The sequence below is a fragment of the Chaetodon trifascialis genome, chromosome 13, assembly GCF_039877785.1.
Source record: "Chaetodon trifascialis isolate fChaTrf1 chromosome 13, fChaTrf1.hap1, whole genome shotgun sequence".
Classification (NCBI taxonomy): Eukaryota; Metazoa; Chordata; class Actinopteri; order Chaetodontiformes; family Chaetodontidae; genus Chaetodon; species Chaetodon trifascialis.
Genome location: NC_092068.1, coordinates 20,268,984 through 20,295,000, shown reverse-complemented (window position 1 = coordinate 20,295,000; position 26,017 = coordinate 20,268,984). Strand labels below are relative to the sequence as shown.

General features: G+C 42.8%; 1 protein-coding gene across 4 annotated transcripts in view; it reads right to left on the bottom strand.

Annotated features, from left to right (window-relative positions):
- akt3a (v-akt murine thymoma viral oncogene homolog 3a) overlaps positions 1-17,187 on the bottom strand; it is a 55,706-nt gene extending 38,519 nt beyond the window's left edge. The window contains exons 1-2 of one of the 4 annotated variants that reach the window (XM_070977405.1): positions 17,083-17,187; positions 11,356-11,778 (exon numbers count right to left, since the gene is read on the bottom strand). In XM_070977405.1, the coding sequence (XP_070833506.1) occupies positions 11,356-11,401 (46 nt within the window). In that variant the 5' untranslated portion in view covers positions 11,402-11,778; positions 17,083-17,187. Of the gene's footprint in view, positions 1-9,748; positions 9,875-11,355; positions 11,779-12,041; positions 12,392-16,737; positions 16,973-17,082 lie in introns of those variants that run through there. The other 3 variants (XM_070977404.1, XM_070977406.1, XM_070977407.1) reach the window with 3 other exon arrangements.
- Between the last annotated feature and the right edge of the window lie 8,830 nt (positions 17,188-26,017).

Below are 26,017 nucleotides of genomic sequence, written 5' to 3'. Positions count from 1 at the left end.
AAAAAATCTCAGCTTCTGCATTATTGGTAAAATATACTCAACAATATATGTGAAACAACTATATACTGGTGCTCCCTGAACTCGCCTGCCTAGCCCTGCAAGATACTTAATGAGCAGGCTGTTTCCCAGGTCTATTCAAACTCGAGATATTGTGTAGAAACACTCAAACCACGGAGCAATATCTGAATATGGCAGATGTTCGTCCTCTTTTCTTTTCTGTTCTTCCCCTCCAACACTTCTCATACAGCAGTCTGCCATTGAACCTCATGTTCCAGCCTCTATGCTGTGAGACATCTGCACCTCACTCACTGTTTCTTTCTTTCTTTTCCGTCTCATCTTTCCTCTGTACACACACACAGACACACACACACACACACACACACACACACACACACACACACACACAGATAGAACTCTTTTCTTGACGACAGATGGCAAGTCAACAATTGTACAGCATCAGTCTCTCAAAACACAGACACACAACACACACAAACAAACACCACCTCCTTGTCCTCCTGTCCCTTTGTGCCCAATCCCCTGTCAGATGTCTTGATTTGTTTCTTACAGCTGAGTGTATGCATTAGTGTGTGTGTGTCCCTCTTTACCTTGGTATATTAAGCACTAGTTTAATGAGAGCTTGGTGAGGTGCGGGCCCCAGCCCAGTGGACCATATGGGGGATATTTAGCCCCCTCAGAACATTGAGCCAAGCTTCGCTGACATGATTACCACTGCCGTCCGCTTCTCTACACTAGTGTCAGATTGGGAACGGGGAATTTTGTCATGGACAGCTAATTAATGACTGGAGATTGGCAACCAGAGATGGTGGAGGCTGAGGGAGGATGAAAAATTCTCCCACTGTTTGGTCTCTTATTCCTCTCAGTTTTTAATCAGGCTAACTAACTGAGACTCTGTGAAACATGCATATACACAAAAACGATATGCATACAAGCACACATGCACACACGCATGTTACATGCTCACATTTTCTGGTTGGTTTAAAACAGACACACATTTGTCCTTCCTTTCCGAGAATTTCCTAATATTAATCACATTTTATGCAACTTGTGTGCCTTTCATGTACACACTGCTGCCACCGTACATCTTTGTGAATGCATGTATTTATTCATGGCTCACATTTTCAGTGTCTCTGTGTGGCAAAGCAGGCTGAAGCTAGTGGCTTAGTTAATCCTGTCAGAGACAGATTACAGGTGGGGAGATATAAATAGACTGACTGTCCCTTTAACCTGGCCGCCGTGACATCAGCATGCAGCTCAACTATTAAGTCAAGCATAACAGGAGGAAACTCAAACCAAACCACCAAAGGCAGCACACAGTAGACATGTTACCAGAATGACCAGATGTTTCAACAGGTTGACACAGAGCACAGGGTGTCATCTGTAGTGTACTCATAAAAAGAAATTACTTCAACAGCTACACCTGCCACCTTTGCTGTTGTGAAAGTAATATCATAGCTACAATGGTACTATATGTTACTCGACAAATTAACATACTATCCAACATTCATTCAGTTACACGCATCAACTCTGCAGGGCTCTAACTTACCGGCAACTTATGGCAAAGCTGCCTAAAACATGTATTAAGAACCTAAGTGGTTAATGGATTCCCAAATCTCTGTTCACCTTAGCTCAACAGTCCAATAAGGTAAGGACTGGGCCTACTCCAAACCTGAGTAAGTGGCTCTGCTTTACATTAACGATCACTGCATCTTATCTGACAACCATCAGACTGGGTAATCAAGTATACACAGTAGCCTCAAACAGCTGCTGCCTTCATGTATGTCAACATAAGCTTCTCTAACAGAGGTTGCTCTCCGGAACTGACGCTCTGTTCTACACATGAAGCAACACAGAGCTCTGTGCTACAGCAATAAAGAGGAAAAAATATCAAGGACATAACTGATGTTTCAGAGCAATAACGGTTGTCCAGTTGCTCTTAGCAACTGGACGTAGACCACTGTCCACCTTTATGGGTGGTGTGATCGTCCTTGTTCGAAACCACTTTTCCTGTGCCAAAAAATAAAAAAGATTAAGTAGAATTGCTGCCTCGCCTTGTTTGCCTCGGCCAACCAATCAAGTTGCAGTTTACATCCATGTCTGTCCAGACTCTATAATATATATAATGTAGACTATGGAACAGTTTAGTAAAAGGTGTTAGGTGTATTTTTTGGTGAAATAGAAGTTATCACTGCTCAACAATACAGCACAGAGGATCTATACAATCACTACAATTTCAAGGTGGACGCCCAGGATGAGTGTCACCAATTCAGTATCTAACCAAATGAAATATGGTCACAATATGGCCTTCGCTTCCTGAGTTATGATGTTAAATAATGGACAGATAAGTGTTTTTGCTGAACATTAAGATGTCACAGGGAAGCTGACCTTTGACCTGTTGGATATAATATGATAAAATATATAATGTGAAATTGTGTCATAAATTGGATAAAAATTATTGAGTTACAGACAAAACCGTGCTTTGTGAGGTCACAGTGACCCTTGATCAACAAATTCAATTCATCCTTGCGTCCAAGTGGACTTTGGTGCCAGATGTAATGAAATTCCCTCCAGGCATTCCTGAGATATCATGTTCATGGGAATGGGATGGACATAAGGTCACAGCGACCTTGATTTTTGATCTATGACCACCAAAAACTAATCAGTTCATCCCTGAGTCCAAGTGAACATTTGTGCCAAACTGGAGGAAACTCCTTGAAGGACCAACAACCCGAAAACCTATGGACACACTGTCGCTGGTGTGGAAGCATAAAAACACCATGGCCAACTTGCTCTTCCTGTACAATAACATGCTCGGATAAATGAGAGTTCAACAAGTTAAATTAAGTGAGGAATCAAAAATCACACAATCAGCATCACAGAATAACCCACAGAGTAAGGGCATCACAGAATAAATCTAGCAAATCTGAGCAACTTGATTTAAGGGGAACAACATTTTCAGCACTGACATAATAATAAATCTTATGTGGGATCATTATCACTTCAATTATAAACTATTACTGCAATAATAGTCATTCTATCAACTTTGGTAAGTAGCAGGGTTGCAACTGTGGACCAGTTGTCAGCCTGAAAGGCATTTCTAACACATACTATTAGACTTTGCTGGTTTATTATTTGATAAGGAGCTAAATGAGAGTATATTTGATTATCTATGGTACCCAATAGTGAAGAAACAGCAGGTTGGAACAGAAATCTACTAGCCCTCCAAGTAGCATTTCCTAGAAATATATTACATTATTTTGTAGCTTTTGCATAGCCTTAATATAATTTCTCTATAGGAAAAGTTATGGATTAATATTTCATAGAAGTGGCAATATGAGATCAAATGGTCAGTCTCTAGGGGACTCTGGGGTCCTTCTCCTGCCAGCCAACACTTACACTAGCTGTTAGCCACTAGACACTAATCTGTTGGCCTAAATCAGCCAAACCAACCCCCACTCTAACCTGCCTCCTCTAATCAGCCCAAGGCCTCCTCCAACCAGCCCATAATACCTCAAGATGTTAGACTATACACTACCCCTCTGGTCTAATCCATGTGTTACCACATTTAAACATAGAATCTGGTTTCAACTTAAACTCAAATTGCTTCATCAAATAAGGACAGAGTTGCTGCAGCCATGGATCACCATGGAACACAATAGACGCATGACAATTACCTCGTAGTGGTGGATAGAAAGGAGTCAATGAAGGAATTGAGAAGGGCGGGAAACCAACGATTCACAGGACTTCATAGAAATCTCTGCACTCAAAAAACCTCCTTGTAACAACATCTGACTGTTATGCTGTCAGATCCAGAAATGGAAATGAGTCTTAAAATGTGCAACAACATGCAACAAGTGGGCTACACCAGGAACATTAGATCAAAAGGTCTAACCAATCTTAGTTTAAATGATGATTTATAGTACATTACCCCAAAAGGGATGAAGCCTAAATTGGCTACAACCTGCAAAATGATACGCAATATGGTGATCACTAGGGATGCACATTTTTAATTTTTTTTATGACCGTTAACCGACGCCCTTTAACGATTAATAACCGTTAACCGACAAGATTTAAATGCCCTTACATGCTGCCATTCCGACATTCCGTCATTCCGACATACTGCCATTCCTTTAATTGTGTGTTCTGATTCACGCTTCTGAAATCAGATTTTTAAACAGTTCTGATGGAGTTCAATGTTTATCTGGATGATGCAGCTTCATTCCGAACCATTTTACTGTAAACCTGGACCACCCGCGGCGTGTCTGGAGATTAAAAAAATCATATTCAATGTAACGTGTGTTTTGTGCATAATTGCGCACAATAAGATGGTGCTTCGGAAGTTGCACTTGGTCGTGTTTGGCCTCCAGTGCCTTGCATGCAGGTGTGCTGTGGTTGAAGTGCCTGACAAGCCGCCCCGCTGCAACAATAACACAATGCACAAACACATTAAATCCGTCATTTACCGCCAGCTGCAGTGTATGTGCAAAACAGGGGATCGAGTCCCAGCTGACCCGTCCGGGAGAGTTGGCTGCCATGATGTTGCGCGCATTGTCGTGGACGCATGCGGACAGTTTCCCACTAAGTCCCCACGTCTCCACTGCATCAACCAGTTTAGCTGTGAGGTTATCAGCTGTGTGTCTACCTGGCATGCTCTGCGTTAACAGGACGGCAGAATTAACTTTCCAGTACTCATCGATATAGTGACATGTAATTGTCACGTAGCTCTCTATTGTGAGCGCGGTCCAGCAGTCCGTTGTAATAGCCACGAACTTACGAACTCGACACGCCCCCATGAGTTGATTGACTTACGTAGCTAAAAACAAAATTGACCGTTAGTATTAATCGGTTAACGTTCCTGTTATTGGTTAACGGTTAAACAGTTAACCGTGTGCATCCCTAGTGATCACCAATCAAGCAAACAGGTGTGATGTATGGTGTGTGAATACATTTCAGTGAAGGAAAATACTTGAAATTGAGATGTTACATTTGGATTTTGACATTGCTTTGTATAGTAATAATGACTGATGATAGTAATGAATAGAATTGAATAAGGCTAACAATAATAATAATCTAGTAAAGTGTAAATGTGTGAATGCATGTGCATGCATGCATCCAGATTGTGATCGAATGTGTGAGGTGAGCATTTCTATGATTCTGAGCTACAAGCTAATCCCATTACTCAAACTCTCCTTCCTTCACCGCTTCTCTCTTCCTGTATCCACGTTTTCCCTGTGCACTGATCAGCACTCCATTCATTGATCCATTCATTCATTTATCCAAGGCTGCCTCACTCTACTTTAGTTCATTCAGTCACTCATCCATTAATCCATCTCTGCTTCCTATCACTTACCACTCATCTTATTGACTGACTGAGGTTGCAGACTTAAGCAGCTTCAACATTTAGTTTTGAAATTGCACGTTATGTTGTGTTTCTGAACATATCTAGAGGTACATATACATTTAGGCAAAGTTAAAACCAGCAACACTCAAAACAGCAATGCGGAGTCAAAGTAATTCCAACACAGTTATAGTGTAGTTTGGTGGTAAAAAGGTACACTGACATCTCTTCAAACCCTTCTCTGACTGCTTGTCAAAACTCATCTCAGAAACAGGAACACATACAGAAAATAAAGTCTAGGTTTTTTATTGTGAGGCTGCTCACTGCTGTTTAGTGTTGTACTGTGTGCTGGGTTTTTTTCATCACATCCTCCAGTGTATGGACCAGATTTGTTGCCAGTAACCATACACAATACCAGAAGGAGATATTGTTGTCTGTTGTGGCCTAAATTAGTGATTGCATCAGATAGGACAGGTGTATTTTTATATATGACCCTTGCCTGGTGCAGCTTCAATTTGAATTTGAATTTAATTGCAAGGTTTAATATCTCAATTTTCTACTTAGTAACTTAGCAAAATACTAATATCATATTTCGATTTGAAAACCAAGGTGACATACTCTCTGCTGCCTGCCTGTACATGCTACCCATCTGTCTTTCATTCCATGTCTGTACCCGCTAGTTGCAGGTCTCCTCTGTATTGGCAAGTTGTCTGCCTCTGTTCTATGCTGGCTCTATCTGTCACAAACTATCTGTCTCTCTGCCTGTCGTTCCTGTGCTGTTTGTCTGTAGGCTCTGCAGACTAGTCTGTCTGTTTGCGCTGTGCTGTCGGTCTGTCTGACTGTCTGGCTGACTGCCATTCTCTGCAGTGTAGAGTGAGTCATTCTTAGGACAATGGAGACAGTTTGTAAAGCCACACTGGAGCGTACACTTCCTCCGGATGTGCAAGAGGATGCCATTCATAACAAAGCCTGCACTGTCTGCCTGTCTGCTACTGCCCTGTATGTGCATGTGAGTTTGAGAAACAGAGGGGATGGAAGGAGATACATGGATAGATAGAAACAGAGGGTGAATTGCAATAAAAAGGCTGAGTTGTGTAGACAGGCTCTACAGCAGAGGCAGGACAGAGGAGGAGGAGGAGGAGGAGGAGAGGAGAGTAGAAGGGCGACACAGCAGACAGTGGCGGCGGCAACAGCAGCAGCAGCGGCTGGTGATTGATATCAGAGATCTGGCACTGCCACCTGATCCAGCCAGCCAGCCTCCAGCAACACTGAACTCACTGAACCCAATGAGCCAAGATGGCTGCCTCACTGCACTGCACCCAATGAACCCCACAGCAGTCTAAGGTATACAGTATAGCACAAACAGTTCCCAAACGAATGAAGTTGGAGTGATGGAGAGTACAGAGGAAAGAGTAAAAAAGAACACAGGTAAGTTGCTTCACATTTGAGTTTGATGTCTATCATACAATCATGCTAAGATGCATTCAGGGACAGGCCAGGACACGTAAATGGATTTTCATAAAGGGAGACATTGGATATCTAATGGAGCCACTTCCTGATTGCCTCGAACAGAATTCTGCATATTATTGACGCGATTTGCAAACAAACACTGTAAAGATATGAGAAGCAAGAGCAGAACAGATCTTAAGACACACAGCCACAGCAGGACATGCAGAGCAAACATTTCAGTCGATGTGTGGGATGCAGCCATGTAATTTAATGCTGCATTATGTCCGATACAGAACCATGTCAGTATGAATACGCCCATAGCCACCACAAGCCTCCTGAAGTTTTACCCAAAATGCTATCAAAGAAATCAATAATAATAACTTCCAAGAAGAAAATAAATAGAAACACTCCAAATTACTGAGATGCTGATTCTAATATTATTAGATGACTGTGTTTGATGAAATATGGTGGATTATTTGTAGTGGAATTTCTGGTATGTGCATGGCATTCGATTGCAGTCTCGTGCCAAGAAGGCTTTGGAACTCAAACATGTTTGAAGTCTTTTTTGAGCTACCACAGAAGCATTGTTGTAAACTGGACTTAATATTTAGTGAAACTCAATGAACAGTAATGTCTTTAATATCTATAATGGGCTAAACACGAAATGCAATATGTGAACTAATTTAAAACATCTGATCAGGCAAGTCTTAGTTGTAATTTCTTTGCAGGTCAACAAACACTTGCACTTACTATCTCAATAAGTACAACTGCAGAAAAAAGGAGAATCCATTATCAAAGCCTTATGACTTCCCCACATCATATTTGTCTTTAATCTAAAATGAAAAAAGAAAGGACAGGAAGAGTGCGTACAGCATCCTCTTAACTTTGTCTTATTTATCTTAGAGCGTGTGTGATTGCTCAAACCCTCCTGAGAGACAAAGCATCATTGATCTTAGACTATTTCAAAAGCGAATCAGCAGCAATACCCATTTCACTTTGACATAGCCCTTTCTCATCTGATTAGCAGCTATGCAGAGAAACACTTCTGGGGGACGGAAAATGTCAGAGACAAGATGATGGTGTTCTCCATGTCTCTCTCCTTCAGTGTTTCTCCTCCCTCCTGGCCATCTGTTGTGCTGACTGCTGTGTGGGCTGGTGCTGGTGGAGGTAACAGTATCCTCGACTACAGTGGCTGACTGTGACCTCTGTGGCCTCACATGGGCTGACAGAAGGTAAACTCCTGGCCTGGGCGGAAATGAAGTGGGGTTCACTATGGATTCAGATGTTTAAGGTGCAGTAAAACAGCCTTGTGTCTTCTGTCGACCAAAATGCACCATTCAACTCAACATCTCTCCAAGGCTACTCCTGAAGCTCACATCTATCAACCAGATTTCTCTATCAACCATCATCAGTATCTTTGTAATCATTCAGGCAGTAAGAAAAGAACAGAACAAAATGTTCCCAAACACTGGTTATTTTCATTTACTTGCAAGTCTTTTTCCTATCTATCAGACCCTGTGACAGACTCTGGTATTTATCCACTGTTCATTATTTCCACAGATAAATAAGTGATGCAGCCGCATGCACTCCCGACTCTGATTTAATGAAAGGAGGAAGGAAATCATCACCATGCTAGTGAGCGAGTGAGTACTGAAAGCCTTGGTCATCTGAGGACATACTGTACTGTACTTTGCAGTGGTGCTGTTACTGAGGTTTGCTGTTATGCTTTTGTTATCTACCTGTATTTTACTGCTTTATTTTACTACCCTTTTATGTTTGCTTTTTGATTTGTATCATCTGTTCTGGTTTCGTGTTCTGTCTCTTATCAATCTTTATAACATGTGAGACACTTTGTATTTTAAGTTGCTTGATTGACTGAAGGGATAAAAAGAAACATCCTAAAGCTTTTATATTGTTGCAGTACATTTTAGTTGCCCAGAAAAAAAGCCTTCATGTTTGCTACTGACAATCCACACATTACTGCCAGTGATCTGCATCCACAGATATGTGTAAATTGATCAGTACATCTACAGTGTGTTTGTGTGTGGCACCTTGCTGTACACGTCTGTCATGTTTGACCAATTATTCCAAAGGTAAGAGGCTTGTCAAACCAAAGCTACACAGTCACAGATACACAGTTTCTTCATAAAACATGCAGAGAGGCAAGCATCCCCATGAGGCTGCATGAGCAAGAAGTCATCACCAATACTTTGTGCTATGAATGGGAAACACTTTCTCTCAATCAATCAATCAATCATTCCACTGCACTGCCAGACCCATTAGTCAGACCGTAAAAGACAGAGTAAACAAAAAAGTTACAAGTATAAAAAATACATTTACAAATATTCAAAAACAACCATCTCATGAAATCCTCATCATCACTACCCATTCTGGTCAAATTATGGTGAAATGAATGGCCGCACCAAGTCACCACAACTGTTATCCAATCTACAGATGCATTTACACACTGTGCTGAAGGACAAATGGGAACCACTCTAAAATCTCTACACAAACAACAACATCAACAAAGCAGCATGGTGTGCAAAAGGAAGTCTCTGCATACTGCTCTTTTACACCTAAACCATGTGTGAGATGTGGGAGCCATGTGAAGAGCACATATGAAATCTCTGTCATGCATTAAGCTGTCTATAAAGTGACTGCCTGATAGCGTACTTTAAGAAAAACCTCTGCATAGAACTTTTACTCTGTTCTCTTCCCATGCATTGGACCCGTTTTTCTTTCTTTTCTTCTGTTCATTCTGTCGCTAAGACTTAGAACGTAGAGGCCCTTCCAGACAGTCAAAACACAACTGAATGCAATCTTATTGGTACAAAAGATTTGGTGTGTGTGTGTGTGTGTGTGTGTGTGTGTGTGTGTGTGTGTGTGTGTGTGTGTGTGTGTGTGTGTGTGTGTGTGTGTGTGTGTGTGTAGAGGTTTCACTACCTTTCTCGGTCTCTCTCGCTGTTTCGTTTCAGTAAAAAGCAGTCTAATGACTAAGACTGCAGTCTTTGCTGTATCACGACCTGGACAGTGAGTCAGCACCCTGACCCTGCTCCTCTTCACACACACAAACACAGACAATGATTTAGCATATGATGCAGACAAACATTCATATTCCTGACACAAACAAACACCCCCCCTTCCCTACAACCTCTATCTCTGCCTCTCTCACACACTGACGAACACTGGTAGCGCTGCGTCGTGACTGGGGGCGATGTGTTCCTCTTAATATGCACAGACGACTGTCTGAGGATCACACTGGCATGCTGGCACACATAGACAAAAATTCTCCTCTCTACTTCAGCAGTACAGAGTGTGTACTGTATTTGTGTATGTTTGTGTGACACAGTGACAGAGAGCATCCACTCCATGAAGTGAGGAGCACTCACTTGTCCAACATGTTCTCCTGCAGTGCCATAGCGTTAGCCTACATTACCCAGAAGCCTGCTGTCTGTTATGTAGCCATGTCACTTCCCGTTCAACAGTTTGTGTTACACATTCCTAGACACCATCACATAGTCAGGGGGGATGATGCTCATTGGACTAAAAGTCTGGAAATCCCCTTGTTCTATCCCTGAGGCTCTCTCCTTAAAATGTACAGGCACATTCATATACACACACAGTTGTGCCTGGAGGAATCAGCATCAGCAGACACATGACCTCTGGAAAACCTGATTTTGGGGGCAATGTTGAATATGTTTGAAAAAAATACAAAGTCATACAGTGCCTGACACTGGCACTGCAGTCACCACAGAGCTGCTGTGTATCACTTTTTGATTTGATTTCTGGTCCAGTTTGGCCAGTTTACAAATGACTTTTCACCTGTTGCAGGAACCACTCACTGAACATAAGATGTGACTGTTTGAGAAAAGAGAAGTACTATCTTTGGTGCATGCTCTTCAACTGTTACAATCTTTTTTCCTATTTCTCATTCAGTTGTTCAGTAGTAAGCAGGATGTGTTGTCACCCCCCCTATTTGACTCCACCCCAAGCAACCTCTCAACCCTATGTCATATGACTCTTGAGTGACACCATTCAGGATTTTCTACGACTTAAGACAGAGAGACAGAACTAACTTGATTTTACAGACTAGTAGACACACTGGCCTGACAGAACACTACGCACCAGCAGTGTAACTACGGGCCTGGTAGATGTTATTAACTGCACGCGCGCGCACACACACACACACACACACACACACACACACTTATGCATACAAATACGTGCACATAGCCATGCAGACACTCTTTTTCAGACACAACCTGACTGAAGCACATAGACGCTTAGCAAACAAACAGCCAGCCAAGCTTATAATAAAGAGACACATCCCTGTGGGAGAAAATGCACACACGTATACACTCGCACACTAGATAATCAGACGTCCATGTGATCACACACGCACTCAATCGCAAACACTCACATCCTCCCACCGGCACATGTGGACCGGCACGGCCAGGCCCTCAGTCTAGACGAGAGGCAGAGAAGAAGAGGAGAGAAAACAGAGGTAGAGAGGAGGGGAGTAAAATAAGAGATGTACGGGATGTACTTACCCCGTTTCTGGAGCCATCCCTCTCTAACGATGGTGACATCGCTCATGGTTCCTTCACGCCGAGTCTGATGCCGCTACACGCCTGCTCCACAGAGAGAGAGAGGGAGGAGGGGAGGAGAGGAGGAGAGGAGAGAAAGAGAGGGAGAGGAGGAGAGGAGGGGGGGGCCGGCTCTCCCAGCCTCCGCGTCACTCTCCCTCCCTTCCTTTCCCGTTCACCCTCTCGTTCGCGCAGTCTCCCTCTCAGACACACACACACAAACACGCGGTGTGTATCTGTGCGCCTGTGTGTCGTTTTGCTTCCTGTTGTGGCTTATCTCCCTGCCTCCCTCCCTTCTTCGTCTTCTTCTCCCCCTCCTCCTCCACCTCCTCCTCCTCCTCTCTCGTTCCCTCTCCAGACCTTCCTCCTCACCAGCAGTGACTCAGCCTGGAAGGAAGTGAAAGGAGAAAAAAAAAAAAATAAAGAAAAAAGAAGGCATGGATTTATTTTTCTCCTCCACTGCTGCCCCCTCTCTCCCCTCTTCCCCTCCAAAGCCTTTTCATACAATCTGACAAGACAAACAACTAGTTATTGTAAGGACAAATGCACCCTCTGCGCTCCCTGCACCCAGTTCCTCTTTCTGTCGCCAACACTCTATGTGATAAACAGGAAAAAATTATTGCAGGGCTCTCGATGAAGCAAAGACTGACCTTGATTTCCAAATAAATATCCCTGAGCTCTACCTCTCATTCATTCATACATCTTTTTTGTTCTGGTGAGCAGGAGGTGCTGTGTACAAAAACCAGTCTACCTTTCTGTGCTCTCTGTGTTTCTGCATGTCAAATTATTTTGTCAACGTGTGTGTGCGCGTAGGCTGATTTGTCTGTCTATATGTGGGAGGTGGGAGAGCATCTCAGGACTGTGGAGTAGAGCTTGGCTATAAATAGCAACAACGGCAGTTAGGGATGCTCTCACACTCTCTTTCTCTCTGCCCAAATCTCTGCACCTCTCTGTCGTCTCACTCCCGCTCTCCCCCGCCTCTCTCTCGCTGCATAGCTGCCGCGTTCACCTCAAATGCACTCTACTACACTGTATTACACAACGCGCAACAACACTACGCTGCTCAGCTTGAATGGAGATCAGCACTACGGCGGCTAGGCTAGCATTGGTAGCCATCTAGCTGGAGATCAGTATTCAGATCAGCTAGTGTCTGCACTGCTCCCGACACTTGGAGGGACTGCAGCGTCATAACAAAGGCTGGAAGAAGCACACAGACGCACTCACACCCTAGCAGGAGATTTTTTTTTTGAAACGTTGAGGCAGCAGAATGGTGACCAACCTGAAACCAGACGAACAAACACAGACTAACATATTAAAGGTCTTGGTCACAATGGCTGCTACAGTGCTCAGCTCAGGCTTTCACTTAGCTTACTCTTAAACAGTATGGTATCAGCTTCATCAGATTTCTAATTTTTGTCCCTTTCATATTCTCATTGCCCAACAGGATGGATAGATTTGTCCCCGTCCCAGCCCTGGTACAAAGGTTTTAGTAAAGCCAAATTAAAGAGATGTTACTTCTCTGATGAGGATTATATAAAATCCCTAACTGCCTTTTAAGTCTTCCAAACCAAACAACAACCTCAAGATGCAACGACTGAATATGAGATTACTAATCAAAAGTTTTGATAATCAACACATTGCTTAGGTCATTAATGAAAAATATAAATACCTTTGCTGGTTTCCAAAGTTTTATATAATCAAAAATGTAATATTATTGGGGCTTACTTTTAGTTTGACAAAATTTTGGATACCTTGGGCTCTGGGATATTGTGTAGGACTGGCATTTATAGCGTAAAAAAACACAAAGAGGCAGATCAGCATTTTACAACATTGTAGTGCAGTGTGCAGTGAGTCTGTGTTGTTAAATGAAATAATGGTGCTGCAAAAAAACCAAAAAAAAACCAAAAACATGTTGTCAAGCTAAACTATGAGATTAAAATATCTAAAATATAAATATTGTCTTTATTGATACAAAAACTTGGCTGTTGTATTAGCACTGATTTAGAAAAAAAACATTACAATGGATTAAGCTTTAAGACTACAGTGTAATTCAATGAAGCCTCAGTTAGGAGGAGAGGAGAGGAGAGGAGAGGAGAGGAGAGGAGAGGAGAGGAGAGGAGAGGAGAGGAGAGGAATGTCCAGACAGTGGCAACCCCTTGTCACCAGGGCAGCTGTTGCTATGGAGATATCCAGTGGCACGATGAAGCGACCATGCCAAGGGAAGCACCTGCCAGACAACATTTACTTCTCGATATTTCATTCCAGAGGCAACAACAAGGATAAAAAAATGACAAGGAGAGGAAGACAGTGAGAAAAGAAACACAGAATCACATGAAATAGTGACAGAAATGAAAAGGGAGAGAGAGATGGAGAAAATGGATGCAGAGAGCAGACAGCCAGCTACCCCTCCATTAATCAGTCTAGATGTGTCAAGCGATACTGCAGGGCAATAAAGGATGGCAACTGGAAAAACTGATACAATCAACACACAGCTCCGACACACAAGCATGACTAACACTTTGCTGTTTACATTAGCTATTGTTACACCGCTCTAGTCATCCTGGGTCTCTGCTAACACTGCAGTGGTAAAGAGGAGCAAAACATTAAGTGATCATTTAGAGCGACATTTGACAACATCAAAACATCCTCCCTGACAGAACACCAACAAGTCTGGCTGACATTATAAGCTCTTTTCCTTGTCTTAAAACGACCACACAGGAGGTATATAGACCCCAGCAACTTCCAACCATTCTCCAGTGGAGGGTTGCTAAATGATCTGATTGATTTCCTCAGTGCCCACAAACTCTTGAAAAGACAAACTGACATTAACAAATCTGTTTCTGGAACTACATTACTGCATATAACATAATTTTGATATATGGTTAATAGAGCAGAATAAGTATTCACTGTGGGGGATTAGTTGTCTCAGGTCTCTGCATGCCGATTTCTATACACTAACAATACTACTTATCATGAATGGAAACCTAGGTGGTGAAGAATCACCTAGAAACCTGTGGCATCAGGGCTGTGCGATTGGGTGTGGATGCAGGAAGGAAATGTGCATGAAGGCAATACAAACAAAGACGGAGGTAAGTGAACATGACATATTCATTTGATCTATCAGTAAACTAAGCTAGTGATGTTATTATGACACTGAAGCATCTGAGAAGCAGCGTGCAGAGGATTTGGGTCCTACAACATAGACAGCAAAGTAACTAACAAAGATGAGCTTGTTGACTTTATACATAGCAGGTGTGTTACTCTACAACAAATCTGTGGACTCACCTGCTGGCTTGTCACCTAAGTGAGCCAGTGGAGACACCACAGACGAGTGGAGCAACCTCAACATAATCTGATTGCTTACTCTAAATGTGGGATGCATTAAATATGTGATTGAAAATGTGCAAAAAGGTTCAAGTTGGAGGGAAATATAATTAATTATCTGGATATTAAATGACCCATATTGGGATATGAGACTTTTCGTCATATCTCGCAGCCCTATATAGTATGCCTTGGAAAGTGGCAGAAGGTTACACTATATAAAGGACTAAAACATGCAAAATTATTAGTGGCTCTTTAAAACAGAGTATGTACAGAAAGTGGGACAATGCAGGAAAATATTGTAGATATGTTCATGTTCCTCCCACCCTCCTGTCAGGACAGGACAACACACCTCACCTTACTTCACCCCTCGTCACACTAAACTGTAGCCTCATACAAACTCTGGCTGACATCAGCAGCAGTGAGCCCACAATCTTCCTCCTAAAGTGCAAGCCAGCCTTTGGCAGGACCTCAAGTGTTACACTCTGCTAAGACAGGATGTGTTTCAGCCACATTTTTCAATCCTTCATCGAGCATGCATCTGAAGAACACACACCCCTCTATTTCATCAATACAGCTGACCACACAGGCAGTGCAAAGGCATGCATTACAAACACTGTACACACTTAAGATTTAAGTCTATCATCTTCTGTATTATGCACACACAGTGATTGTGTATTGGGCTGTGCACACTGCCAAAACACAGGTAACCACACAGTGGTACAGTTGCTGAACCTGTGTTACACCAATGGCAGACAGAAGCTGCTTCTGTGACGCTTCACTGCTTTCACTATGCAGCCTGTGCAGACTACACAGGGTGTAAGAGTAGAGCTGAAACTATTAGCCAATTAATCAAGTAGTCAACTATTTTGATAGGCGATGTTTTTCAGCAAAGACAACCAGTATGCTCATAAAAGCGTATGAAATTTGAGTATTTCTGCATTTCCATTTTATATAATAGCAATTTGAATGTCTTTTGGACTGTTGGTAGGACAAAACATTTGAATCTGACAACTCAGGGTGCAGGAAGAAGTGCTTGGCATTTTTCCCAATTTCCTTACATTTTCTAGACTGCTTAATGATCAGTATCAATTAATAATTTAATAATAATTAGATGCAGATCTACGTAAGAGAGTGTATTTTGGGCATGTAGTCCATAAAAGAGGAAATAAAGAGAAAAAAGAGGTATAGAGCAAAATATGTCTTCCTTCCATGGCCAAAGAAAATGGCTCAATACATTACCTTACTTTAATCATTAGAAACATGTACTTTTTTCTATAAATCCTCTTTCATTTTACAAATGTCAGGGGATTATCTGACTCAAGAACAGTACTAAAAAAAGTTTTTAACACTCAGTCAGACTCAGTACCACAAAAATCAGCTGCTGAGGTGTGATAACCAGCGTTAATCACAGGTCCAGGCTTTCCCCAGTCTGGCACTGAATCATCATCTTCATCACAGATAACATTGTCTACCATGAGTGTGTCATACCCTCAATCATGTTGCCATTTGTGCAGTCACAAATACAGGCCTAGTTTGTTGTCTCTCTCTATGAAAATAAAATAAAATAAACCCCTCTAACATAACCGATGTCATTTTAGTAATTCTGTTTATCTGTAAATTTGTCACGCTGAGACGTTGCACCTGAGCAGACCATGAATGAGCTGAACACACAGTCCCCAGCACTGCATCACATACGTCACGGTGAAAACTGACGCATGTTGCATACAGCAAGGAAAACAACGGTACGGATGCTAAACATTAAAAAAATATATAATTAAAAAGACACCACTTTTATAGGTCAACGACAGCTAATGTTTTACGATTTTTTTTCGAGACAGGGACTCCTCAACCTTAACACACAAACCATTAGCACTAAGCATCAGTCTCAAGTGACCTGCCAAACACGGGACCGCCCCCACCTTGCTAACGCTATCGCAACATAAACACACATTATCTAGCTAGCTTTAGCCGGGTTTATGTCATGTTCACTGTCACAACACTGTTGCTAGCTAACAGCATTACCTGTAGCCGCAGGTGCTGTGGTATCCCCGTGCACCTGCTGTTCATAAACCGCTCGGGCTTTTTTCTTTTTCTCCCTTCTTAGCGAGTAACGTTAAGCTATGCCGGACTGCAAGCTAAGCTAAACCGCCAGTCAACGGTCGTTGTCAACGTAACGTTAACCAGCCGGGCCAGAAATAAGAGTTCAAAGCTCCATCAAACGGCTTTCCGAGAAGCTACCGTTACCGCAGCCAACGGTTGTTTTGACTTTCAGGAAAACTCGTGACGTCACCCAGGGAAACGGCAACCCCCTTTCTCTCGTGCACAGGCGTGCACACACGCACACGCACACACACACACACACTGTACCGTCTCGCCTCGCCCTCCCGTTTTTGGTTTTAACGGTTTCAGCTCGGTGTCTGGCTCTCCTCCACCGTGTTGCTCTCTCATCATCCCATTCCAACATCCCGTGTGCCTCTGCCGGCTAATCAGCCAACCATCGCGAGAATCAGCCGGTGTTAAGGCCGTTAATCTGCGAGAGTGAGACGGGAGGAGGCCTGTGCTGGGTCCAGTCTCAGTTGCAGTAAAACAGCCATGTGTCATATAGTGAAGGTTGTGGAAGGCAGTGATGGATGAAGTTTGGTTTGTTTACCGCCTAAGTGAAAGCAGTTGGCCTGCCACGATGGAAAATGCCACATTACAAGTAAAGGTTCTCAATTCAGGTTTATAAAAGTGTGTGCTGAACATTTATTAATACCCCCCAAACCATGAAAAACACAGGTTTAGCTTACAACAGTTAGCTGATGTGTCCCAGTAAGCCATGACTCTGACAGTGAGCCAGCGTTCACAGGACCCTGAAACCAAAGCAGCTAAATGGAATTCAGCCATTTTTGATTTTCTTATTTGCACCTGTGGTCTTCCCACTGTGACCTGTCCATGACCTATGATGTTGTGAAACTAGTGTTTTTCTCAAGGAGACATTACAGTATAACTGTTTCATCTTACCTGCACTTGTGAAATTGATGGAGTTCCTCTTTAAAAGTTAACAGCTCACAGGTCTATACAGTCCATGTCTCACTTAGTCTGACTCCTAAAACGCAGTGTGGCTTCTGAGCAACTGAGCAGACAGTTAACTGTAAATCATCTGGGTCAGCAGTCCCGACAGCCTCTTAACATTAACACACTGAAGTTTATTCAATGCTGTTCAGAGCCGGAAGGATGAGACAGCTGCGTAGCATATGACTGAAACCTCTACTCAACAGCTGATCAGTCTAGTGTAAACCAAAATATTCAGTGCACATTTAAGGCTCAGGTTGTTGATACAATGCATATTTTGAATTCCTGCGCAGGTCATTTCAAGCCCTCGGGGTCAGCTGCCTCATTATAGTACTTTTATGTTCTTGAGGTTGATGGTGAGTTTGGATATCCTAGCATACTCATTCAAAAGCCTTGGAACTTAAAAGCACATCCTCCTTTTCTTCCATCCAACTAAGTCTCTTCTCTCCCTCCTCATTTCACACATAAAAGTACTGATTAAAATGCTCTTATTTAAAATTTGAGAATGATATACTGATGTAAAAGTAGAATCCTAATTTGTTGACATTCTGGCCTGATGACGCCCTCCCTCATCTGTTCTCTCTTCTTTTCTCCACTCTCTCTGTCTGCCTCCCCAGATGGTGTGGAGTGTGGAGCTGGGCGGCAGTGGCAGAGGGCGTAGGTACGGGCTATGGCTGGGCACAGAGTGTAGGCACAGGTGGGCCTAGCATGTCAGATAATATATGTGTGTGTACTGTTCTGACCTCTCTTAACACACATACACATATTGCCATCAGCTGGCCATTTGCTCACAGCCCTGTGTGCAGAGGGGGAGTATGGGCCGAAACCAGCAGCCAGGGAAGGTGTGTGTGTATGTGTGTGTGTGTTATTTGTGTGTGTGTGCAGGGAAGGCAGTGGAGATGGGGGTCACGGAGGTGGGGGTAAACAGACAGCTTGAAAAGGAAAAAGGCAACACAGGGGAGCCCTTCTGTTGCAATTGCTGTGGCCAGACGTGTCCCTGTGACACACACACACACACACACACACACACACACACACACACACACACACACACACACACACATACAAACAAGATGATGCTCAAATTTGAAGCATAAGATTGCTGATATCTAGCAGGTGTAATGCTCACAATCATAGTTGAACAACTTAGCATGCTAACACTTGCTAAATAGCACTAAATGCAAAGTTGCTGAGGTTGATGGGAATATCATTAGTTCTGTAGGTATTTGTCATAAATCAAGTTTTGATCTGATGATGGTGCTGTACAGAGATCAATAAAGCTTTTACAATTCATCCTGAGGGTGACGAATATCTGCACCAATATTCACTCACAATGCATGAGCTGTTGTGAAAAAGGACAAATATTAACCTCATGGTGGTCCTAGAGGAAAAAGTGGGCGATCATCATCAGTATATGTGAGTGTTTTTACAAAATTTTCAGTCCATCAAGTATGTTGAGATAGATGTCACCTTCCAATTTCTGAGCTGAATGAGGGTTAAAGGTTTGGGGGAATGCATGCTTCAGTGTTAGCATATTGATGATGATCTGCAGGGAAATGATGACCAAAAACTACGTAAAAAATAAAAGGTGAATCAAAAAGTTTTTTAAAGCACCTTCCAAAACAAATGTTACCAATTATTTACACATGATGGTAAAAGTTTATTAATTAATAGAGTAAAAGGCATCTGGGAGTCAATGCACCATATGGATACATACATATTTCATAGGATGTGTGCTGCATGAACCAAAATAAAAATGCTTGTTTTTCTCTATATGACCTCAATTTCAAAGACATTTGGATAACAGCGATCTATGAGTGAGCCTATGTTCTGGGTTCCCTTGAGGCATCATTATGCAAAATCTTTGGGAGAGTCAGTGGAAGAGTGAGTCTGTCCAGTCAGTCAGATCAGCTGTAGAAGAACATCTTAATTTAGCATTTTAAAGCTAATATTTGCCAATGAGCAGCAAACGCACAGTAAAGCTGAGGCTGATGGGAATGTCATTAGTTCTTCAGGTAGTGTTAGACAAAAGTGAAAATCTGGTCTGATGCTGGCACTAAATGAAAAGTTAACTGGGATTCACCCTACAGGTGCATGAATATGTGTCCCACATTTCATGGTAATCTGCTCAATATTTGTTGAGCTATATCACTCAGAACCACAAATATAAACTCAGCAATGTTATCAAAATTCATCCTCTGGGGACCATGAATGTCTGTACAACAATGTAATACCAACTCAACAAGAAGTACTTGTTTTCCCTTCATATCTTCCCCCATGCTCTATGTTTTAATGCTTCTTTTTTTTTTTCATTTGACAATTATATGCTTCAGAAATGCATTTATTTTAGGACTGATAAACTAGCTTGCGTGATTTTTGTCAGGTGCTCCTCTTATTTTGTTGTTCCTTCTGTATGGGTGTGTGAGGCCGGTAATCTGTCTTTTCCATTGGGACCCCCATGTAACGTTGGCCCTTGGATCCCCTGTGCCATCAGTTCTCACTAAGCTGGACGTGTGCTGCTGAGTGAATCACACACCCCTGACTCTCCGATGTAACACCAGAGCACAGAAGGTCTGTCCAGGTTGAACTGCAAACACACACACACACACAAAGCAAAACTTCCAGATTTCAACTCAAACAACATCCCTACCCCCATTCCCATGCCTCCTGTCTCTGCCTCCTGCCACACACATATACCCACCTCCCCACCCCCTTCACATCGTGCAGTACACCCAACCCCGCTCCACCCCTCCACACCCCAACCTTAACTCCAGTCCCAGCTCCCCAGCTCCCAAAGCCCAGGGAAGCAGCAGCCGTGCTGGCCGGCACGGCACCCCGCACCTCTTCAGCCCATCCCGGGCCTCTTTGAAGTGGCTTCAGCAGAGAGAGGTCAGCCTCGCCCTGGAGACCCGCATAGAGGTAGGGACAGCTGCGGTCAGACAGACCCTGTGCAGGGGATACGTACACACAAGAACAGGCGCACACATGCACATACACATATGCACACACGAGACAGGACAGAGCAGCTGCAGCCACGGTGTTGAAGGTGTGCTGTACAGCAGGACAGCTTGGGAGCCAGTATGGTCCAGCATGACTCTGCTCTGCTCTGTTCTGTTCTGGGTCACCTATTTTGCACTCAGGTGTAAAATGTAGTCTGCAGAGTACCAGATGATAAGATTAAATTATATATATTTAAAGCAGCCTCAAGCTTGTAAACTCCATATTTCTGTAGCCGTTTTATGTTTTTGTTACCTCAGATTTCATGTTTTACCATAGAGACATAAAATTTGTCTGAAGAGGTGAAAACTCCAGCAACAAGTGAAGTATATAGAATTACTTTACTGGTAGACCAACAATGACCTCTTCAGACTTTTTCCCTTCTCTCTGCTTCCTGGAAGAAGATGAAGTTGTGCCAGAAAGCCCAACCCTGCTTAATTATTTGGCCATCATGTAATCTCAGTGAAGCAGGTTCATGCAAGATCTCAATGATAGGGTGTCACCACTTCATTGCCTAAAACCATCACCGTTGCCATTTTTAGATACTCTAACATGTCAGTTGGATGAAATAAAAGGAACGGCAACATAACTCTCCTAACTACACCACCACAAATTTCAGAATCAGAATCAGAATTCCTTTATTGATCCCCGAGGGGAAATTAGTTTTGGTGCAGGTGCTCCTTACAAGAATAGAATTAGAATAAAATTAGAAAAGAAAGGAGAAAAGAAAATATATAAGAAAAGAGAAAAGAAATAAGATATATAATATATAAGGTATATATATCTTTCCATTGTATTTAATGTCCTCCTCTTTGACGCATTGAGAATGAACTGAACATTACAGCAAAGCTACACTTCAACAGTAGCTTTAAAATGGTATCATTTGTTGCAGGGCTATTGTACTCCATTGCACCACACTGTAAAGTGTTCCTGTTATTTTGTCCTTCCTCATTATATTATTACACCATTACACTTCAGTAGCCTGTGTGTGTGTGTGTGTGTGTGTGTGTGTGTGCAATGTGGGAAAGCAAGAAAATGAGAGTAGTTTTGTAAGTTAGGCCTGCACGCGGTTACTTCAAGAGTGAATGTGTGTGTTGGGGGTGTCTGAGCATATGTGCCGACGTGTTTGTTTGCTAGCCTGTTTATCACATATTCACATGTGCATGTATGTGTGTGCTCCTGTGTGCACATGGATACCTTCTGCTCACGTGTAGGCAGGTTGCACTCCCCCAAAAAACACCCTGCCCCCAACCCTCCATCTCACACACACACACACACACACACACACACACACACACACACACACACACACACACACACACACACACACACACACACACACACACACACACACACATATTGTCCTCTTTGCCCAGCCCCACCTTACACATATGCCTCCACTTCCAGGTTGGAGCAGTCTGGTTTCTCAGGTTGCTCTGCAGTGTGCAGCTGCTCTGCCCTAAAATTACGGGCTTGAGGCCAGAGGAGTGGAGACAGATTTTGATTAGGTTTACAAAGCAGTAATAATATTGCAATAACCTCCTCGTTAAATTGATAATCTTCAAACCATGCTCAAGAGAAAAAACTAAAAATAACTGTATATTGCCTAAAAACAGTGACAGCTAACATTACACCAGTGGTAGGCTAGTACTTTTAAACAAGGGTAACAACACACATAGCTATGTGACTGTGTTTTGTACCCCCCCCCCCCCCAAAAAAAAAAAACTACCATCAAACACTGACATATTTGAGACTTGCACTTCATCATAAGCTCTGCCTTAATATATTACATACTGCACATATTCTAAATGCAGACTGCACCAGTCTGTCATTTCTTGTCATCCCTTTTCTTTGAGTACTTTTAGAAGATTTTCCACTGTTAGGTTGAATCACTATCATATGGTATCTGCTGGCATAACATTACATAAACTGGACGTTTATTTTCATGAATCTGCTGTTACAGCATTGCATTTCATTTACACAGCATCTGCTGAATTTGTGCTCATTTAAAGCTTCTATTATACAGTTTTCACTTCCTAATTATGAAACCACTGCATTCAATTACTCCAGACTCTGAAACATTGAGGCAATACATTGGGAAATACCATTTTGAAAACTCTTTAACATTAACACACTTTACTCCTTTGCAAAATAAATAAATAAATAAATAAGGCAGAGGGTAAGTACATCACGAGTAATAAATCCAAATGCAGCCTTTTATTCTGATAACATGTTGACAATAAAGAGTTCCTAGCACAGTAAAACATCTCAGCTTGGACACATGTATATCAAAATGATTGCTGAAGGCCTGACTTGCAATGATGGCCCAAGCAGCTGTTCATGTGCAACGTCTGCGTTGGCAAGTTGTATTTCCAATATCTGTGATGGCATGTGACTGCAGGATTATTTATGAGTGAGGGTAAAAGCAATTATGTGATTGACCACTGCTTAGCGGCAGCTGCTGCAATAATGTAGGAGTCATTTTGCACCATGGTGAGCTGAGCCACTGAGCAAAGGCTCCTGATTTACTGCTCAGGTTTGCTCTGGCGCTTCCTAACATCATAAGCTCTTGGCAGTGACTAAGAATGAGACTGCAGTTTTGTAGGCTGAGGTTACATTTGCTTACAGGGTGGACGGACAAACTGAGAGGAGTCAGTTCAGGTGGTTTGTCCACCTTGTTATATTGTGATGCATTATTGGCTGCGTGCTGTTGTCAGCTATGGGAAATGTCTAGAGTGAATGGGTCTCAGTGTTTGAAGACAGATGCTGCCTGCAGGAGGCTGTGGGAGCAGCCAGAGATCCCATCCTTCCTTCAGTGACACGAACATCTACAGGCTCTGGACTGCGTGACATGAACATGCATACGAATTCTCTGTCTTTGACTAAAACACACACACACACACACACACACACACACACACACACACACACACACACACACACACTCTCACTGCTCTTCCAGCTGCATGCTGAAGTTTCACTAGGTGCTGTCAGTGTAGATTCTGCTGTGGTGGAATCAATGAAGCAGTGGGGGGATGACAGAGAGAGATGGAGGAGAGGACGTTGATCTGTTGTTTACAGAGGAGGGCTGCCACTGCCGGGGCGTGACCTTGGCATAGATCTGATCACTTATGAAACTGATTAGACATAAACTCCATTGAAAATATACAATCTTTTTTCACAGGCTGTGGAAAATAAATGCAATTATTGCTTTGACTATTTTGTCACTAACAGCCATTTTGTCTGCAAAATCACAGTTCTTCTATGTTTTATTTCTCTTTTTTCTGTCTTGTCCATCCAGCACTACCCAAATTTTAGTCCTTTGGTATATTGATGCTTGCAGGCCCTGACAGCCTATTTTCTGAATTAAATAAGGTAGGCAGGGCTCAGCGGAAGTGAGGGAATAAAAGATGTTTTTGCCAAATGACATTCACAAGTACCAAGTATTTAACTCTGGTGGTTATAACTAATCACATATTTTCAAATATAATTGTCCACTATCTGTGAATAAGTGTTTACAGTATGTGAATATGATCTAAACTAGTATGATTACTTCCCCTTGTCATTGCATTGTGTCGGCCTTTTTGGGTCCATTGGTTTCACTATAGTAAAGTATGGGTCAAAAGTAGGACAGGACAGGATATGAGAAGTATTCAATAGTGCAGAGCAGAATATGACAAATGGGATAGAAAACGAAGGGATAGGACATGACATAACAAATAAGGTAGGCTAGGAAAGGGCAAGATAGGATAGGACAAGACACAATGTGACAAACAGAATAAGACAGAAGTGGACAGGACAAGAATAAGACATATAAGATAGGGGAGGTGAAGAAAGGACAGAAATAGGATAGAACAAATAGGGTATGATAGGGCAGGGAAAGATTGGACTGGAAAAGACAGGATGGGAGGCAATGGGGATAGGATAGGACGGGACGGGACGGGACGGGACGGGACGGGACGGGACGGGACGGGACGGGACGGGACGGGACGGGATAGGATGAGACCGTAAAATGTCAGCACCAGATCAACCTGTAACAGATGACAACTAAATATCCCACCACTCCAAACCACCCTAGTCTCCTCCATCCACTGCATTTTCACATCTGTATGTGTGCAAGAACCACTCCAGGCCACTAGGGAGAGCTGCATTAGTTCGAGTTCTACTGAGGGCTCCAGCTGTTACTCTGCCTGTCTTTCTCTCTCTTTGACTTTCCCTGTGATTGCGTCACATGGAGTGTACACATCTGGATGAGGCATGAATTCTGTGTTTTATTTATTTATAGAACATCTGGAGCAGCGCAGTGGACCGCTGTCTCTCACCACTTGGACTGAGGTTGGTTTTAGGAAATATTGAAGTATTTGTTGAATATCTCACCAATGCCAAGAAGATTGTCTCGAGAGGGGGTACAGGAAGGACATGTGTTACTGTTTCTCATGTGTGCGCGGGTTTCAGAGGAGGTTAGGTTGCACACAGCACATCTGTCAACATCTGGGTGCACAGACTGTGTTTGGCTTTCCAACAACTGGGTGAGATCAACACCAAAAACACACACAGTTTGAGTACAGCCAGAGGATAGAGCAGCAGTAACCCCCCTCCCACACACACGCACGCATACACACACACACACACACACACACACACACACACACACACACACACACACACACACACACACACATCCACCCACTTCTAAAGCCTCTGATGGCCCCTGAGGGCCCCCACTTTCCAATCCTGCCACTTCCTATTTCTGGTCTGCGCCTGTTTTGCTTCCTTTGTAAAGCATATTTCTCTCTCTCTGTCTCCCTTTCTCCTTTGTCTTCACACACACACACACACACACACACACTTGCTCACAGAGACACATTAACACTTTATGTGTAAATGCCATTTTCCCCAGGCTACTTCCTCCTTGGGGAGGCACAGGAGGAGTCATCTTCTCCTCCTTCTCAGAACAAACTGCTGTGTAACATCTGTGTGCAGGAAGAGAGAGACAGATATAAGAAAGATATCTGTCATGGGAGGAGATGTCTCTAAGTCATGTTTCTCTCTCGGCAATTTGCATTTCCCAAATGTGTCATATGCTGTGTTTGATAGAAAGTTGTCAGTGCACGCTAACGTGGAGAAGCTACGCTTGGTTCACAGCTACTTAGTTACATGTTTTTTCGTTTCTTTTCTTCTAAACTCAAAATAAAGACCTTGACAATGACAATGTCCTGATCATTGTTAAGCCATTTTAAACCAGATCAGA